Genomic DNA, 20292 nt, shown 5'->3' with positions numbered 1-20292 from the left:
TATCGGCCTGCCATCTGGTGCCGAAGGGCTGAGCTGCAAAAATGTGAAGCTTCTTCAGCTCAGTGTTAATTTAAGGACCATAGCTAGGCTACTTTTTGATAGTTTGCAGCCAAGAATATTGTGATGGCCGGATGGTGTGTAGGCTAGGTGTATTAGGATGGTGTGTAGGCTAGGTGTATTAGGATGGTGTGTAGGCTAGGTGTATTAGGGTGGTGTGTGGGCTAGGTGTATTAGGATGGTGTGTAGGCTAGGTGTATTAGGATGGTGTGTAGGCTAGGTGTATTAGGATGGTGTGTAGGCTAGGTGTATTAGGATGGTGTGTGGGCTAGGTGTATTAGGATGGTGTGTGGGCTAGGTGTATTAGGATGGTGTGTGGGCTAGGTGTATTAGGATGATGTGTGGGCTAGGTGTATTAGGATGGTGTGTGGGCTAGGTGTATTAGGATGGTGTGTAGGCTAGGTGTATTAGGATGGTGTGTAGGCTAGGTGTATTAGGATGGTGTGTAGGCTAGGTGTATTAGGATGGTGTCTGGGCTAGGTGTATTAGGATGGTGTGTGGGCTAGGTGTATTAGGATGGTGTGTAGGCTAGGTGTATTAGGATGGTGTGTAGGCTAGGTGTATTAGGATGGTGTGTAGGCTAGGTGTATTAGGCTATTCAATATGTGTAAACACATTTGATGTTTTAGTCGTATAATTATTGGAATTAAGTTTAGATTGAATAGGCTCAACTTTTGAACTGATGTATGTTTTATGTGTATTCATTGTCGTTATTAAGCTTGACCTTTAAGACTTCAGTTGGATTGTGGTCATAAGTGTCGAATCTATTTAATGTGTTAACTTGGAAAGGACCTTGAGCCCTGTGTCCCCAATCGTTCCTGCTAGAGCGCCCATGTTGGTTGCTGTCCATGGTGCTAGAACCGACTACGTACGTGGTGCTGAAACTCCCAACTCATAGCTACCGCGGATACAATGTCTGATAGGCTACATGCCTTCTTAATCTGTGGTGTATGTCGATGTCTTGACAAGGTTGTAATGCACATTGTTCTTTTTGGATTTCGTAGGCTATTAAAATAGGAATGAAAGGCCGATTCTTGATTCTAGCTTCAAGTGATGTAATTCCCTTCGTGTCAATTTGTTTTTTCATACTTGTCTGCCAAGTCACGTCCCGATTTAGCGCGTATATCCCCTTATTCGCCACACTCTCCTCATTTAAAATGGCGTGATTACAGCGTATGCCCGTTTTAACATGCCTTGTCGTGCAGTGGTAGATAGACTGGCCGACTCTGTAGCCTACGCTGCTGCTTTAAAAAGGAGCCTGGTTGCGGAGCGCTGACGTCACTGGCGTGTCGTACATGTGGGTTTGACATTCGGTAGAATATGCTGATCACTGATCACGGCCCCCGCTCAAAGGAGATTCCCAATAGTTAAGAGCAATACAGAGGGGTTTTCCTCGGAAGCAATATCATCCCACGCAATTAGGAGCCGAGATTCCTGCAAAACAATCCCACATCAACTCGTAATCAATCTAGAATCGTCGTGTATAGCAGCAGGAGCCATGTCTGTAGCAGGGTTTAAGAAGCAGTTCCACAAAGCTACTCAGGTAAGCCGCATTGTTTATTCAAATAATAAAGGACTTAGTCGTGCCTTTTGGATGTAGTAGCCTAATCGTGTAGATGCATTGAGAATGTCAAGGGCTTTCGTGATTGCTGGTTAATGCTGTGTTGAAAGGATAACATAACGGTATCTGCCTCAGTTATGCGCAGCGTTTTTAAATGGTAGACCGTTTGTAGTATATTCGTGGTTGCGTCATGGCTAACACGGATTATTGTGAGGAATTTGATCTTCCTACCCCTACTGCACTGCATGTATCCCTTCAATGGCGCTCGAATCCCCTAATGAATGACATTAAAAGGACTGGCGCGACGCAGCAATGCGCCACGGGCCGCTTCTTTCTTATCCCTCTGAAACGTGCAGAGAGAGTGATAAATTAACCTTTGACATCCTATGCAGAGTGATTTCAGGTCAAAAGAACAAAATGGGAATTGTTTTCACGATAATCACTTTGCTCTACGGTCCGTGCTATCCGGGATCCTTGGGATGTCCCTAGCGGATTGGAAAATGACATGTTTTAAACGGTTTAGGTTAAGATTAGGGTTTAGTGTAGGGACGTCCCAAGGATACCGGATAGCACTGACCGTTGGTCTACATCGCAGACCGTCGGTACAGGACAGATGGTCTGAAAATGTGATGGGTACACCTTCTCTACTTCACATGACGTTCCGCCTGTACCCGAGAAAGACTCCAGCTTGGAACAACGAATGATGTTATTATCTTTTTTTTACCTTAAGGGCTGGACCAGTGCATTATTAAATCGCCTTTATGTGACCGTTAAGTGCGTCCTGGTTGAAATCCTCCCATAACGGTTGCGCAGGTTGACCTTGCCGCCCTCTAAAACCGGGCATCTCACGACCGGCCTCTAACTGTCCTGACAAACTAGAGTTAGGCCCACCGAATCTAATTCCTCCCGGGGAGCTTTCTCCAACTTCCTGCCGATGCAGAAAACCGATATCTTAAATCTGTACAATGTGTGAAATGATCCGTATTTTCTGTATAATTGTAATGCATCCGGGTGGTTGAAAAGGATGGACGCATCTACACACTGCAATATGGTTTAGGGCCATCCCAATCTCTGTTTAGTGTTTTTACAGGTTTAAAAATAGACTATAGCTAATGCTGTTTTAATCACTTTGGACGGATCTAAGACACCATTAGGAACTGTCTGTGCGCCCCATTGGCCAGTCCCCTTAAAACGCCCGGCTCACCATGGTTCAGTCCAGCCTAGTTGATGTCCAAAGACGTGTTCTGCCCTAGCCCTGAGTGTCTCTAACTGAAGGGCTTACAGTTTATATTCAAGCTGGGTTTAACCTCCCTGGAGAGTTTGCAGGGTGTGCGTTGGAGTGCAGGGTGACATGCGCTCTCAGCATCAACCAGCTCTGGGCCACATGCAGCAGGAGGGCCTAGAACAGGGCTGAGTCACTCTGGCCATGTCTACCCTTGACACTTACATGTGACTTCTGCTATCAGAATGCGTAAAATATTGTGTCCCAAAAAGACATGCCTAGACACACAAAAGTGGCTTTGTGGTGCGATTGTGTTCAGATCTGTCTGACCACTTCAGGAGCTGGTCAGAGCTGCATTGTGTGTGTGGATTTCTCCTCAGTCTGGATGCAATCAGGCTACTGAAAGCGCATACAGCGGGCGACGTCATCAGCACTCCTACCACAAGTCTCCAGAAAACCTGTGTTTTGGGACCGAGAGGCACCTTTTCATTATAACATTGGAGGAAATGTGTTCCTAGCGTGTGAGGAACATGTTTGCTGGCCTTATAAATGCTAGCCAGCTAGCTAATATTTAGAAAAACTATTTTTTGTTTGGTAGTTATGCTAACCTGTTTGCAATCCCTGTAGCGTTGTTTGCTAACTTGCGGGCTAGCTACAGAGGTTAGCTGGCTAGTTAGCTACGGTAGTTAGCTACTGCCATCAGTTGTGTTACTATCATATTTAGCCTATTCCACCGTTTCGTAGAGTGAATACTGACATTTGAATATAGCGCTGGAAAAGGGAATCCAGACACGCTGTGGACATGTTTCATGTAGATGCCTGACACGTTCGGAACTCTATGATCAGAACACTAAAACGGCATGAACGGTCAAGTCTAAACAAGGCCTCTGTCCTCTCTCACACTGGTTTAGTACACTACACACACACCCCATGACATTAGTCATCAGCTGACAGTCATTCAGCAATATTTGTATGTGTAGTCACTTGTTAAGAGACAAGCAAAGACAATGACTGAATCATACAGTCAATTAACACTGCCAAATACTGTCAAATGCACAGTAACAGGTCATTGAATGTCAGCTGCTTCGATCTCAACATTCAGTTCATGTTCAATACACTTTGAACATTGTGTCCCATAACTGTTACGCCACATGCAATGTCTTACCTGTGAATGATGCAGGTTAATGGTTGCTAATGTATTACAAGGCAGTTTCTACCTGTCAGAGTATATGTACTACTACTTTGAGAAACAGTGAGATGTACAAAGACCCTCGTCATGGTTTTGTGGTAGAAGTAGCCAAGCCATGTCTGGGTAGAATAGTGATGTAGTTGTGGTCAGTCACCTGAAGGAGGGAACTGTCTGTCACTGTCACAGTGGGAAACCTCATCTCTCCCTTTAGATTTGACCTCGGAGCACCCAGAGAGTGTGTGTGTGTGTGTGTCACCATAGACATACAGATGTACAGTAGTCATACATCATTGGTTCCTACAGCAGAGGGCCTATATGAGTGTATAAACCCCAGGAGGTATAGTAGGAGCTCTCTCCTGCTATGCCTTTATACACACACACACACACACACACACACACACACACACACACACACACACACACACACACACACACACACATGCTCCACTCAGCCTCCCATGCAGTGACAACAGGGCTCCCTCTATTAATCTGAGAGCAAATGTTATGCCTGTCCCCTGACAGAGGAGATCAGTGGGGAAGATGGGTGGATGAACAGGCCTAAGGAGGGGGGAGGGGCTTATGTGTGGGGTTTCCACATGGCTGACCCTCAACACTGGGACCCCTCAAGGGTGCGTGCTCAGCCCCCCCTCCTGTACTCCCTGTTCACCCACGACTGCGTGGCCATGCACGCCTCCAACTCAATCAACAAGTTTGCAGACGACACAACAGCAGTGGGCTTGATCACCAACAACGACGAGACGGCTACAGGGAGGAGGTGAGGGCACTCGGAGTGTGGTGTCAGGAAAACAACCTCTCACTCAACGTCAACAAAACAAAGGAGATGATCGTGGACTTCAGGAAACAGCAGAGGGAGCACCCCCCTATTCACATCGAAGGGACAGCAGTGGAGAAGGTGGAAAGATTTAAGTTCCTGGGCGTACACATCACAGAAAAACTGAAATGATCCACCCACACAGACAGCATGGTGAAGAAGGAGCAGCAGCGCTTCTTCAACCTCAGGAGGCTGAAGAAATGTGGCTTGTCACCCAAAACCCTGACAAACTTTTACAGATGCACAATCGAGAACATCCTGTCAGGCTGCATAACAGCCTGTTACAGCATCTGCTACTCCCTCAACCGTAAGGCTCTCCAGAGGGTGGTGCGGTCTGGACAACGCATCACCAGGGGCAAACTACCTGCCCTCCAGCTACAGCACCCAATGTCACAGGAAGGCTAAACAGATCATCAAGGACAACCGCCACCCGAGCCACTGCCTGTTCATGCCGCTACCATCCAGAAGGCGAGGTCAGTCCAGGTGCATCAAAGCTGGGACCGAGAGACTAAAAAACAGCTTCTATCTCAAGGCCATCAGACTGCTAAACAGCAATCACTAACTCAGAAGCTGCTGCCTACATTGAGACCCAATCACTGGCCACTTTAATAAATGAGAGCAAACTAGTCACTTTAAACAATGCCATTTTTATCATGTTTACATATCTTACATTACTCATATCATATGTATATACTGTATTTTTTACCGTCTATTGCACCTTGCCTATGCTGCTCGGCCATCGCTCATCCATATATTTATATGTAAATATTCTCATTCACCCCTTTAGATTTGTGTGTATTAGGTAGTTGTTGTGGAATTGTTAGATTACTTGTTAGTTATTACTGCACTGTCAGAACTAGAAGCATTTCGCTACACTTGCATTAACATCTGCCAACCATGTGTATGTGACCAATAAGATGTCATTTGATTTGGTAGATGTTTTTCATACAAAGCATCAATCTCTAAAAGGTCAAAAGTGTATATTGTTCTTTTGAAGGTTTACATCTGATCCAGGGTCACCTTTTGTGGCTTTGGTCCAGTGACCTGATCTGAAATCAGTTCTAACAGCTGCAATGATCCAGAACGTTATTGTACTGGATGTCCCGGGAATCTCAACTGACCCGACATTGACCAGAGCTAATGCTAATGGCTAATTACCCATCAGACCCTGCCTTGCCTGTGTGATTATGTAGCAGATGCTTTGCGGTGTATATTTTATGTTCCATTTCCCTCCTGCACGCTGTGCATTATCCCTTCTTCACTCAGGCTTTATGGGCCAGGGCTCTGTGGGGAACAACGGGCCATAAAAAGCTGCTGGTTTCACTGAGGGATTTAGTACACACACTTAAACAGTTGTGTACACACACACACACACACACTGTTCACTCTCTTACACAATCTCTCTCGCACGCACTGTACAAGGGCAACTGCAATGCAGTCCATTTAATATTGGTGAGAGAGGAGAGGGAAGCACGGGGCATGAAGGTTAAAGCAACCAAGTCTCCCCCATCCCTTCACTGGACATGAATCCATCCATGGTCTCTTCCTAGAGAAGCTTTATAAGTTGCAACGAGAAATTTTTCTGGAGACGTTTAATGAGATGCAATGAGCAATAGTCTCTCCGGCTCACTGGGAAACATGGCTGTATTACGTCTTTGATTTGGGAAGCAATTAGGATGACTCACGCCTAGGATGGTTTTTCTCCAAATTGGTTGCGTTATTTCGAGTATTTATACAGGAAAGCGTGTGTGTGTTACGCCATCCGTCAACTTTGCCCTTGGTGAAAGAGAAAGAAGGAAATGGAGAGAAAAAACAGGAGAGAGGGACAGAGAAAGAGCGCTGTGAGTCAGAAGCATCAGTTAGTGTGGAGGAGAACAGATGCTCTCCAAATTCCAGGCTTATATTCCCATGGTAGGATAAGAGGCCCCATACTGAATGTTAGCCATGGCATGATTGACTCACACGTCATAGACTACTGCTGATCCACAGCTACCCACATGATCTAGGCTAACGTTTGTTATGGAGCAAACACATGAACTAGGCTAACGTTTGTTATGGGGCAAACACATGAACTAGGCTAACGTTTGTTATGGAGCAAACACATGAACTAGGCTAACGTTTGTTATGGAGCAAACACATGAACTAGGCTAACGTTTGTTATGGGGCAAACACATGAACTAGGCTAACGTTTGTTATGGAGCAAACACATGAACTAGGCTAACGTTTGTTATGGATCAAACACATGAACTAGGCTAACGTTTGTTATGGAGCAAACACATGAACTAGGCTAATGTTTGTTATGTAGCAAACACATGAACTAGGCTAACGTTTGTTATGGAGCAAACACATGAACTAGGCTAATGTTTGTTATGGAGCAAACACATGAACTAGTCTAACGTTTGTTATGGGGCAAACACATGAACTAGGCTAACGTTTGTTATGGGGCAAACACATGAACTAGGCTAACGTTTGTTATGGAGCAAACACATGAACTAGTCTAACGTTTGTTATGGAGCAAACACATGAACTAGGCTAATGTTTGTTATGGAGCAAACACATGAACTAGTCTAACGTTTGTTATGGGGCAAACACATGAACTAGGCTAACGTTTTTTATGGGGCAAACACATGAACTAGGCTAACGTTTTTTATGGGGCAAACACATGAACTAGGCTAACGTTTGTTATGGAGCAAACACATGAACTAGGCTAACGTTTGTTATGGAGCAAACACATGAACTAGGCTAACGTTTGTTATGGAGCAAACACATGAACTAGGCTAACGTTTGTTATGGATCAAACACATGAACTAGGCTAACGTTTGTTATGGAGCAAACACATGAACTAGGCTAACGTTTGTTATGGAGCAAACACATGAACTAGGCTAACGTTTGTTATGGAGCAAACACATGAACTAGGCTAACGTTTGTTATGGGGCAAACACATGAACTAGGCTAACGTTTGTTATGGGGCAAACACATGAACTAGGCTAACGTTTGTTATGGGGCAAACACATGAACTAAGCTAACGTTTGTTATGGAGCAAACACATGAACTAGTCTAACGTTTGTTATGGAGCAAACACATGAACTAGTCTAACGTTTGTTATGGGGCAAACACATGAACTAGGCTAACGTTTGTTATGGGGCAAACACATGAACTAGGCTAACGTTTGTTATGGGGCAAACACATGAACTAGGCTAACGTTTGTTATGGGGCAAACACATGAACTAGGCTAGTAGAATAGTAGAATGCACAAAGTGCAATTTCTAAATTGGGTAGTGCATGATCAGTTTCTCTTGTCATGTCAGTCATTTCATTACTTAGAGAGCTATTTATAACTTGTAGAAATGTCCAGATCAAGTAGGCCATGTCAGCTAATGTTTTTATTTTATTTAGGTTTTTAGCTCATACATATTGTTGTAATTTTTTTGTCACTCAAATATCACATGAATACACATTAGACATGGCAAATCTATAGAACTGCAAGAAAATTTGCTTTAAACTTGCAAAATTCTCTCCACCACCAAGAGGAGTGTGAACAGTTTGTGTCATGAACAGTGTTGTACCCATAGAAATAGATGTGGCGCGTGCTGGATGTTCCCCAATGCTGGAAGGGGATCGCCGAGTGAAAACATTTGGGAACCCCTGATCTACCCCATGTCCTGTTATGCTAGCCAAAGGGAAACCCTCTTCTTCACCAGAACATGCCCTCCTCAGAACATTGCTTGTGACATGTTCTGTTTTTAGCCCAGGGTAGCTCGGGGAGAGCTGTGACATGTTCTGTTTTTAGCCCAGGGTAGCTCGGGGAGAGCTGTGACATGTTCTGTTTTTAGCCCAGGGTAGCTCGGGGAGAGCTGTGACACACTGGTTTAGAGGCCGTTTGTTAATGCAATTTTGGCTCAGAATTTGAGTGATGGGTTTGATTGGTTCTCTCAAATGTATGCATATGAAAATCCAACAGTAGTAATGGAAGGGGGCGGAGCTCAGGGCCTGTGTGGTCGTCCGTAAGTGAGAAAGACATGGAGGAGAACCAACCAGTAAAACCACAGACCCCCTTCATTACACATCGTGCTGACAACATCAAAGAGCCACTCCGAGCTCTAACGTCTGAAGGAGGACTTCGAGAGTTAGGTCTTAGCCAGACTAATAGTCTGCCAACAGGTAACTAAAAATACCTTCAAAAACATCTACTGCTGGGGGAGGGAGAGGGGGAAGGAGGAGAGGAGATGGGGAGCTTAAGAAAGTGTCTGCAGGATCTTTGGCTGTGCAGAGTTTGGCAGTACAGAGATGGATGTTCTAGATAAATGTCAGAAGGGAAAGTCATGCCTCCCACACATTTAGTTGATTTTAATGCTGTCGACATTGGTGATTCTAAGCTATATGGCTACTGTAATCTTCTTATGCACTATTACATGGCAGGTTATTCCATTGGCTAATATGGTTGGCTTAGCCACATGGGTGAGAACAGGAGTAAAATAACATGGAGGTCTCTGTTCAATAGAAGGTTAAAGTGGAGCGTTGTGAACGTTGTGTGTTAAGTCACTCTTCTTAATGAAGCAGCGTTTTTTCACTCCACTGCTGTGTCTAATAAATGATAAATGATTCAGGCCTCTTGTGCTTTCTTCGTCTGAGAGCTACTGTGGTACAGATAGACCGCAGCAAGACAGCGTGCGAGCGGATGTGTCTGTCTGGTGTGTGTGTGTATTCCTGAGATATGATGCTGCAGTTTCTCTATAGATTTCAGGTGGCAATAAGAGCTACTAAACCAGGTCAATGGAAGACATCAGACATGTTTCTCCACATAGAAATTTAATGACAGATATGAATTCTATGACCGGTTCTATTTCTATGCTCCCCATCACATGGTAGTTATCAGAATAGCATAGACGTCAACTTCAAGATGATGATGATGATGAGTAGAGAGATTGATAGTCATTTTGATGATGGTTTTATTACTAACTCCTCATCTCCAAATAAAGGACAGATGGGTGGTGTTTGTGTAACTCCTATGGACCGGTGCAAAACATAGCAGTGTTTATCCTAGGGTGGAGAACAGGGTTTCCATTGCTCTGCTTTGTCCGCAACAGCTGTGGTATCAGCATGAATCAACGTGTGGGGTTTTTGTTTTGGAAAGGTGTGTGTGTGTGTGTGTGTGTGTGACCGAGACAGCGCCATCTCTACATAATACGTGGAGGTGCATTCAACCTCTTATCTCTATCAGTCCAGCGTGGGTAGAGCTGTTACTGAATACTATCTCTTTTAGACTAGGGCTGTTATCATCATGCAGATATGGTATCACAACAGCATGAACACATGAGGCAAGGTTATGTGCAAGTCACAAGTGCAAGAGGAATTGAGAAACTACAGTGGTGGTTCTTTCCTACTTCTTCTTCTCTGTCTCTTTTGTGTTGTACAGTAGTTCCCCCTTCAGAGAGAAAACAAGTCGCTCCCAACTAGCCGCAGTCCTAATTAGAGATGGACAGTAGTATATTAGAAGAGAAGTCTCTCTCTTTCTGAAGTGTGTGCAGCATTTTTAAAACCTTTGCGGTCTTGCATGACTTTTGTACACTTAAGATTAGAGCAGAGGTAATCTTTAATAACGAAGTCATACACTTCAATCAGCCAATCAAATGTATTTATTAAGCACTTCTTTCATCAGCTGATATCTCAAAGTGCTGTACAGAAACCCAGCCTAAAACCCCAAACAGCAAGCAATGCAGGTGTGGAAGCATGGTGGCTAGGAAAAACTGCCTAGAAAGGCCAGAACCTAGGAAGAAACCTAGAGAGGAACCAGGCTCTGAGGGGTGGCCAGTCCTCTTCTGGCTGTGGCGGGTGGAGATTATAAGAGTACATGGTCATTAAGGCCAGATTGTTCTTCAAGATGTTCAAACATTCATAGATGACCAGCAGGGTCAAAAAATAATGTGGTTATAGAGGGTGCAACAGGTCAGCACCTCAGGAGTAAATGTCAGTATGTTTTTCATAGCCGAGCATTCAGAGGTCAAGACAGCAGGTGCGGTAGAGAGCGAGTCGAAAACAGCAGGTGCGGGACAAGGTAGCGCGTCCGGTGAACAGTTCAGGGTTCTATCGCCACAGGCAGAACAGTTGAAACTGGAGCAGCAGCAGGTGGACTGGGACATGGTCCTGCTGGGAAGGGAGAGAGAGAGAATTAGAGGGATCATACTTAAATTCACACAGACACCAGATAAGACAGGAGAATTCCACCAGATATAACAGACTGACCCTAACTCCCCCGGCACATAGACTACTGCAGCACTTACAACGTGTGGCATTGTGACAGGTGTCCCTTAAAGGCATTTGCTCTGCCTCCTGTCACTCACATTTCCCTGCCAATCAGAAGATTGGTAGTGTCATTGATCGTTTGCTGATTGGTGTAAAGTGGTTATTTAAAGGAAGAAGATGAATCTGAGAGCTGTTTACCATAGATGTGAGAGATGACAAAGGCATTGATGAATGTAATTTAATGATTATTTCCCTTGTATTTGATTTACTGTAACAAAGTACTGATGTTCTACCTTTGACCTGTTTAACTGCCAGTATCAAACGTCTGCCAGTGTTGAATGTTATGGTTACAGTTAGACGCCACCCTGAGCCGAGGGCACACTGATAAAGTCTCTGACATTGTGATTCTGTAGCAGCTGTTGCGTCTTCCTCTCAGCCTCTCAGGCTGGTGTTTCCAGAACATTTGGTGCCGTCTGATTAGAATATAAAGGGCCCGTCTCCAAGAGGCCAGCGAGACGAAACATCCGCGACTGCTCTTTACTTTTGTTCACTCGAAAATCCCCTTTCCATGGCTTATTGGAGAGGGAGAGAATCCACCCACTGTAATAGCAAGCAGTCACTGCAGCAAGAGCACACACAAACAATCACAATCATATTCAGCCTGACGTGTGTTTGCCGTGTCTGTGCCGAGTTGGAAGAGGGTCCAACACCATGTACATCAACAGTGTCTGGAGGACACGCATCATTAGAACAGTCCAAAGGCTGCCTCTAGCACTGCAGACCAGAGTCACTCAGTACATGGGAATCCCCTTCAGCTCAGGAAGATGTAGCTGTGGATTCCCAGGATGCCGTTGGATACCTTCTGGCATTCTCATGGAATAATGTCAGAACATGACGTTTTTTAAGCAACGGAAATCATGTTTTTTAGCGATTTCATAATATTTCGTAATATGTGTAATATTTCGTATGTATTCAGGACCACGGTATAATCCACCTGACCATAGTAATGCAGCAACGTATAACATTTAGCAGGGAGGCTTTGGGATGGATGTAGTTGGTGTCTTTGTGTTGAGGAGAGAGAGGTGTTGTGGGGAGAGCGGTGTTGAGGAGAGAGAGGTGTTGTGGGGAGAGCGGTGTTGAGGAGAGAGAGGTGTTGTGGAGAGAGAGGTGTTGTGGGGAGAGCGGTGTTGTGGGGAGAGCGGTGTTGTGGGGAGAGCGGTGTTGAGGAGAGAGAGGTGTTGTGGGGAGAGCGGTGTTGAGGAGAGAGAGGTGTTGTGGGGAGAGGCATTAGGATATGTCTACTTCAGGAATGGTGCATCCATTGTGATGGCGGATTTAGTAGTGTTGTGTGTGCTGTGCGCTTGGTCAATACATGTTTATGTTTGCGTCCATCGTGATGGCGGATTTAGTAGTGTGTGTATGGGGCAGCAGCAGCTGTGTTGGACTCCCTGGATGTGGCTGCAGCCTGCCTAGGGGCCTGTAGGGCCGCAGATTGTGAGAGGAGAGGGTGAGTCATCTGGTCTGCCTCTCCTTCCTCTTTCTCATTCTGCTGCTGCTAGTCCTGTATACTGCAGTGCAGTGCAGGGGAGAACCGATCCATCTGGGAGATAAGAGAGGAGGGAGGGATAGTGCGAGAGGTGTGGAGGGAGACAGATGGAGAGAGAGAAATAAAGGGAGATGGTGGCAAAGGCAGGACTCATGCCAAAATACTGTAGGCAGGGGAACAAAGAAGAGAACAGTAGCTGAGAGGATCAAGTCAAACACCCAATGTACCTACACACACAGCACAATCTCTATAGTCATCTTTCACTGACTGGATTCTCACTTCAGCGCTGCCCTAATAAGCTAACACACACACACACACACACACACACACACTGCCTAATAGTCTTACACTAGAACTGCCTCATGAAGAAATGTATTGCTCCTGAAACCAGCTCAATATACCGTCATCAATGAGATGTTACGCAACGACTAACACTTTCTCACCCATCATTCTTGGTCTATTTCCTGGTTGATTTTGTTTTTCTTCTGAGCTCATAGGAAGATATTGTTTATTTGCACCACTGGTGAAAGTCCATTACTCAGTTATTGATGGGTGGAGTAAATGCCTTTACAGCGGTTGTATTGATTTGGGAAAAGACTGCTATAGTGAGAGATGGTGGTGAGTAGCTATGAATCTCCAGTGCTGTCTGTACTTCCTGTACTGAGCTTCAGTGAAAACTCTTGGGCTAAAGCACCCGAAGACCCAAGGATGCATAGATATTGTTCTGTTAGGAGTGGAGAATGGTAGATTTGTCAATTGAATTGTCCTAGAATGGACTAGCCGATAAATGTGTGTGTTCGTTCCTTGGTGCGTGGGTGTGTGTTCGTTCCTTGGTGCGTGGGTGTGTGTTTGTTCCTTGGTGCGTGGGTGTGTGTAATGGTAGTTTAAATGTAGTTCTGCAGTGCAGCAGAAGTGGTGCTGTACACTGGACCCTCTCATCATTCCAGTACCTGAAGATATTCCTTACCCCTCCTTTTCATCTGCGCTTTATTTTCTTCTTCAAAGTACCTCTATTACTCTGGATTTTTGCCTGCCAATTCCCTTCCCTCGGGATGTAGTGTTTTTACTTACAGTACCATTTCTTGGAGTGTATTTGCTCAAAGTACTTTGGTTGTTGATGAGTGCACAGATGAGCTTCCCTGAGACGTTTCTGACAGTTTGTGTGCAGAAATTCTTTGGTTGTGCAAACCCACAGTTTCATCAGCTGTCCAGGTGGCTGGTTTCAGACGATCCAACAGGTGAAGAAGCCGGATGTGGAGGTCCTGGACTGGCGTGATTATACATGGTCTGCGGTTGTGAGGCCAGTTGGACGTACTGCCAAATTCTCCAAAACAACGTTGGAAGCAGCCTTTTATTGTCCCCCCACACAATGTGCACCTGTGTAAAGGATCATGCTGTTTAAAACCCACTAGAGTCCACCCTAAGTAACATAATAAAAATGAATCTGTCAGTTTAGCTAGAGAGATGTTTTTTGCGTGGGCTGCGTCTCAATCCACTGCATCCGCCTATGGAAAGCGTCAGAGCTACAGCGCTGTTTGTCAGACCAGGAGACGTCCCAAAAGTCAGCTTAGATCCTGGATCAGCACTCGTACTCAGAAACACTTTGTGAGTACAGGCCCAGTCCATTAGGGTATTGAGTGAACTGAGCTTGTCAAATACAGAGAACAGGTAGAGCGCTGGGCTGACTCTGGATCAGTATTATAGAGGTTAATATATGACATCCACAGATCCACTCCCGGTAATCCTATTCCCTTTGCCTTGGGTTAGAACGCCCCGTAGCTAGGCAACTAATGCCTAGAGAGAGACAATGAATGGTGACATGGACACTGATTAGGGAACAGCTAATTCCACTAATTAGCCTACCGTTCTAAAGTTCTCTCTGTGTTTGTGAATGACTGACCATTGAAAGGGACTCTCGAGAGGCAATGCATTCAGGAGCTTTTTTTTAAACTATCCTCTCATCATAATGATTGTAGGCTGAAAGTGTTACAGGAGAGTGTAGTTCTATGAGCTAACGGCACAGTCACAGCTAGTCATCACTCATTCATTCCTATCTCAGCTTTTGTATTTCCCTGTCTTGGATAGTGATGACGCCTGGACAATAAACTAGGCAGTTTGATAGGAGGCAGATATAGCAGCTCTCTCTTTCTCATCTGTCTCTCCCCCTCCTCCTCCCCCCCATAACATCAGTATTCAGGCCATGAAAGATGTTTTATTCAGGAGTTTGATATTACATATTCTGGGCATCACCTACTGCGGCTGGGCAACACAGGAAGGCAGGCTGGGGCTGAGAGGACGGACTGGGAGGGGAACGCTCCAGAAGCCTCCAGAATGAAGACAGGTGAGGGGAGGGCATCCTTAACACATGATGTTCTAAAATCTATATATTGGTATTATGTGTTGATGATGGACTGTTTCATGTTCAGCATTGGCCTGGTCCAAGATGGAGGCAGTATTAGGGGCGTCACAAATAGGATGGATTCAATAGGAGTCATCAGTGCTACATCTGTGGCTTGTAAGGCACACCTGCACATGGTGACACGCCCCAGGAGAACACACACATGCATACTTACAAACACACATACACGTTCGCTGTGTGTTTAAACATGTGGAGCATCCAGGTCACACAGCTGTATTACCAGAATCCTATTAGAGATAGGGTTCCCCCCACCTCACACACACACACACACACACACACACAGTGTCTCTCAGTGTCTGGAGACCAGACCACACACACGTGAGTTATAGATGGTGATTATAGATTGCTGTAGGTGCATACAGTGCCTTCAGAAAGTATTCATACATCTTGACTTATTCCATGTTTTGTTCCAGCCTGAATTCAAAATGAAATAAATAGATTTTGTTTCTCACCCATCTACACACAATGCCCCATAATGACAAAGTGAAAACGTGTTTAAAAAAATGTTAGCACATTTGTTGAAAATATATGTATTCACAGCCCTGAGTCAATAAATGTTAGAATCACCTTTGGAAGTGATACAGCTGTGAGTCTTTCTGGGTAAGTCTCTAAGAGATGTGAGTCTTTCTGGGTAAGTCTCTAAGAGCTCTACACACCTGGATTGTACAACATTTTACCCATTATTATTCCCTAAATTCTTCAAGCTCTGTCAAATGTGTTGTTGATCATTGCTAGAAAACCACTTTCAAGTCTTACCATAGATTGTTCAAGCATATTTAAGTCAAACTGTAACTCGGCCACTCCGGAACATTCACTGTCTTCTTGGTAAGCAAGTCCAGTGTAGATTTGGCCTTGTGTTTTAGGTTATTGTCCTGCTGAAAGGTGAATTAATCTCCCAGTGTCTGGTGGAAACCAGATTGAACCAGGTTTTCTTCTAGGATTTTGCTTGTGTTTAACAATTCCAAGCATCGCCATAACATGATGGTCACGTCTGGCTCAGTTGGTAGAGCATGGTGCTTGCAATGCCAGGGTTGTGGGTTTGATTCCCACGGGGGACCAGTATGAAAATGTTTCCACTCTGGATAAGAGCGTCCGCTAAATGACTCAAATGTAAGTGATGCAGCCACCACTATGCTTTAAATATGGAGAGTGGTACTCAGTAATGTGTTGTAATGGACTTTTCCTCAAACATTACACTGTGTATTCAGGACAAGAATTTAATTGCTTTGCCACATTTTTTGCAGTATTACTTTAGTGCCTTGTTGCCAACAGGATGCATGTTTTCTGTACGGGCTTCCTTCTTTTCACTCTGTCATTTAGGTTATTATTGTGGAATAACTACAATGTTGTTGATCCATCCTCAGTTTTCTCCAGCTAGCGCAGCTATTAAACTTTTTTAAAGTCACCATTGGCCTCATGGTGAAATCCCTGAGCGGTTTCCTTCCTCTCCGGCAACTGAGTTAGGAAGGACGCCTGTATCTTTGTAGCGACTGGGCGTATTGATACACCATCCAAAGTGTAATTAATGACTTCACCATGCTCAAAGGGATGTTCAATGTCTGCTTTTTTTATTTGGACCTATCTACCAATAGGTGCCATTTCTGTGAGGCATTGGAAAACCTCCCTGGTTTTTGTGGTTGAATCTGTGTTTCGAATTCACTGTTCGACTGAGGGATCTTACAGATAATTGTATGTGTGGGGTACAGAGATGAGGTAGTCATTCAAAAATCACAGAGTGAGTTCATGAAACTTATTATGTGACTTGTTAATCACATGTTTACTCCTGAACGTAGTAAGGCCATAACAAAGGGGTGTGAATACTTTCTGAGGGCTCTGTATATGCTATACACAATTTAAGGCAGTTTGTGACAGGGGGAAAAAATATATTATATTTTGTAGAGGTTGATAGATTTTTCGTTTTTCAAAGTGGAAATTACGAACTTCAGAAGCCTTTTTCAACCTCAAATACACTACATGTTTTACATTTCTGCATCGCTGGAAAGTTCTCATGCAACAAGGCGATCAAATTAAAATCCTATATCTGTAACTATGATGGGTACTGTGGTCTCTGTCTGTGTCATTTGTGGACATGAGCACAATGCACTGGGTGTGTGTCAGGGTAATATCAGTGATCTATAGTCTCATTTCTCCTCGGATGTATCAGAGGGTCAGGTATTGGACAAGAGGGCATGAACCCATGGAGTATTGGTAGTTACAAGATTTCATTTCAAGCACATTTTATTGCGGTGTAAACCCGTTGTCAATGAGTAAATGTGAAGGGTGTTGGGGTGGTGAACATTTTTGGATCTTTGCATGTGAGTTATTGTTACTCAGGAAGAGAGGGGGAGTAGAGAGGAAAGGATGAAAGAGGAACAGAAGAGGGGCCTATGGGCTAGGGTACTTATCAGGCCTCGAAGAGAAGGAGGAAGATAGGGGGAGAGGAAAAGAAGAGGAGAGGAGAGGATCTGTACAGGCCTCTATAGCTGAATGACCAGGTGAGATCAGCAGCAGGATAATGAATGGTGACTACAGAGACAGGGGACCAACTCTGGGGCACTGTGTGAGGGTGCAGGCTTTGTGTGTGGGGGGGGGCTTTCATATACATGCAGTGTGTGTGTGTGTGTGTGTGTGTCGGTGAGCATCCGTTCATTCCCATAGACCAATCGGGTCTACCGATGACTCATAGACGCCACAGTGGAGCGTGTCATTACTGCACCAGCTGGCCTTAGCACTAACAAGTGCTCCACCGCACAAACCCCCCTTGAGAAACCAGAGAGGTGTGTTTGGAGTGTGTGTGGTATTCATGTGTGTATGCAGTATTGGAGTGTGATTGTGGGTGTGGACTGTGATTAAGCATGTGTGTGCTTGAAGTGTGTGTTGTGTGTCCCTACACTTGATTCCTTTATGGTCTTGGGGAAGATCAATCAATAAATCAAATGTATTTATAACTCTCTTTTTACACAGCAGTTGTCACAAAGTGCTTATACAGAAACCCAGCCTCAAACCCCAAACAGCAAGCAATGCAGATGTAGAAGCACAGTGGCTAGGAGGAAACCTTGAGAGGAGCCAGGCTCTGAGGCGTGGCCAGTCCTCATCTGGCTGTGCCAGATCTCAATTGTATACTCCTCACGTCCTCTCTTCTCTCTCCTTGGAGGAGAAGGTCATTGTATGGTAACACATACAGGGTGTAAACCCTCCACATACATACATACACACATACATACATACATACATACACAATTCCACTGTGTTTTTACGCATGTGGCGCATCCAGATCATGCAGCTTTATTACCAGAATAGGATTCCCTCCCACCTCTCGCACACACACATTTGTTTTACTATCCTTGAGGGGACCAAACAATAGATTCCCATTCAAAATCCTATTTTCCCTAACTCTTAACTCCTAACCCTTAACCTAACCCCTAAATCTAACCCTAATTGTAGCCCTAAACCTAACCCCTAAATCTAACCCTAATTGTACCCCTAAACCTAACCCCTAAGCCTAATACTTTTAAAATACACTCTTCTTTTCCTTCCTTCCTTCCCGTCTTCCTTGAAGTACGTCACAGATCTGACGTGACTTAACAGGTGAAAGCCATGTGACTAGCGCTAATCTCTGATGTCACTAATTATAAATGCTGGCTCAAGGAAAGAAAGCAACTTGTTGGATGTTTGGCCCACTCCTGAAATCGTCACTGCAATCTAGTTACCACATTATCTATGTTATGGCCAGTTGAGATCTATTCAATCTAGTAACCACATTATCTATGTTATGGCCAGTTGAGATCTATTCAATCTAGTAACCACATTATCTTATGTTATGGCCAGTTGAGATCTATTCAATCTAATAACTACATTATCTATGTTATGGCCAGTTGAGATCTGTTCAATCTAGTAACCACATTATCTTATGTTATGGCCAGTTGAGATCTATTCAATCTAGTAACCACATTATCTATGTTATGGCCAGTTGAGATCTGTTCAATCTAGTAACCACATTATCTATGTTATGGCCAGTTGAGATCTATTCAATCTAGTAACCACATTATCTATGTTATGGCCAGTTGAGATCTGTTCAATCTAGTAACCACATTATCTATGTTATGGCCAGTTGAGATCTATTCAATCTAGTAACCACATTATCTATGTTATGGCCAGTTGAGATCTGTTCAATCTAGTAACCACATTATCTATGTTATGGCCAGTTGAGATCTATTCAATCTAGTAACCACATTATCTATGTTATGGCCAGTTGAGATCTGTTCAATCTAGTAACCACATTATCTATGTTATGGCCAGTTGAGATCTGTTCAATCTAGTTACCACATTATCTATGTTATGGCCAGTTGAGATCTATTCAATCTAGTAACCACATTATCTATGTTATGGCCAGTTGAGATCTGTTCAATCTAGTAACCACATTATCTATGTTATGGCCAGTTGAGATCTGTTCAATCTAGTTACCACATTATCTATGTTATGGCCAGTTGAGATCTGTTCACATTAGTCTCCCTTTATGCGTATTTGCTATTCCATACTAGTTATCTTGCAGTTTAAATCCCATCTTCCTAAATTAGATCCATGGTTTGAATTGTGTACACACATAAAGACTCATTATTATCCAAAATGCACCTGCAGAAACAAACATCTGTGCATTATGGGTAAACACTATCTAATGTTGTGCTTCCCCGTGGCTGTGACAAACACCCCAATGAATGAGGGATTAGACAGCTTAGATTAAACGAGAAAATGAAGAAAGGATTTAGGTATTTGTAATTACTGTGTGAGTCACTTAGCTGGAAGTGTTGATTTCACATCTGTCATCTATTGGACATGTTAGAGGCCTGGTTAATACCTGTGCTGTGGATAATGCCGTTGTGTCACGACTGTGTTTCCCCCTCACTGAATCGTGTGTGTGTGTGTGTGTGTAGGGGGGGGGGGGGGACTGTGGAGAACACTTGCGGAAAAAGAAATGAATGATTGAGAGAGGTAGAACAAAGACAGAGAAAGGGGGAAGAGGTCAGAGACTTGAGAGTTGGTTGGTATGGCAACGCTAAGAGGAGGAAGTTGACTGTGCGGTTCCGGCAGCCTTGGTAGTGTGTGTCCACAGTCCCCCAACTTGTACAGAAACACCTTCTGATATGTTAATATATGAAATCCTCAAAGGGTCTTTCTCCAGTCATTCCTAGGGATTTCCCAGTTGTGTGTTTCTGAATGACTCCT

The 20292-nt window shown here is 44.2% G+C and overlaps 1 protein-coding gene across 1 annotated transcript in view; it reads left to right on the top strand.

Annotated features, from left to right (window-relative positions):
* Positions 1–1292: 1292 nt before the first annotated feature.
* The window catches only part of sh3gl2a (SH3 domain containing GRB2 like 2a, endophilin A1), a gene marked incomplete in the record, with an annotated part of 696881 nt that continues 677881 nt past the window's right edge, over positions 1293–20292 (top strand). Inside the window, 1 exon segment of the mRNA XM_055923487.1 lies at positions 1293–1600. Within this exon segment, the coding sequence (XP_055779462.1) occupies positions 1556–1600 (45 nt within the window).

The sequence above is a fragment of the Salvelinus fontinalis genome, chromosome 5 (assembly GCF_029448725.1).
Source record: "Salvelinus fontinalis isolate EN_2023a chromosome 5, ASM2944872v1, whole genome shotgun sequence".
Lineage (NCBI taxonomy): Eukaryota > Metazoa > Chordata > Actinopteri > Salmoniformes > Salmonidae > Salvelinus > Salvelinus fontinalis.
Note: the sequence above shows the minus strand (reverse complement) of the source record. Positions and strands in the feature narration are given on the sequence as shown.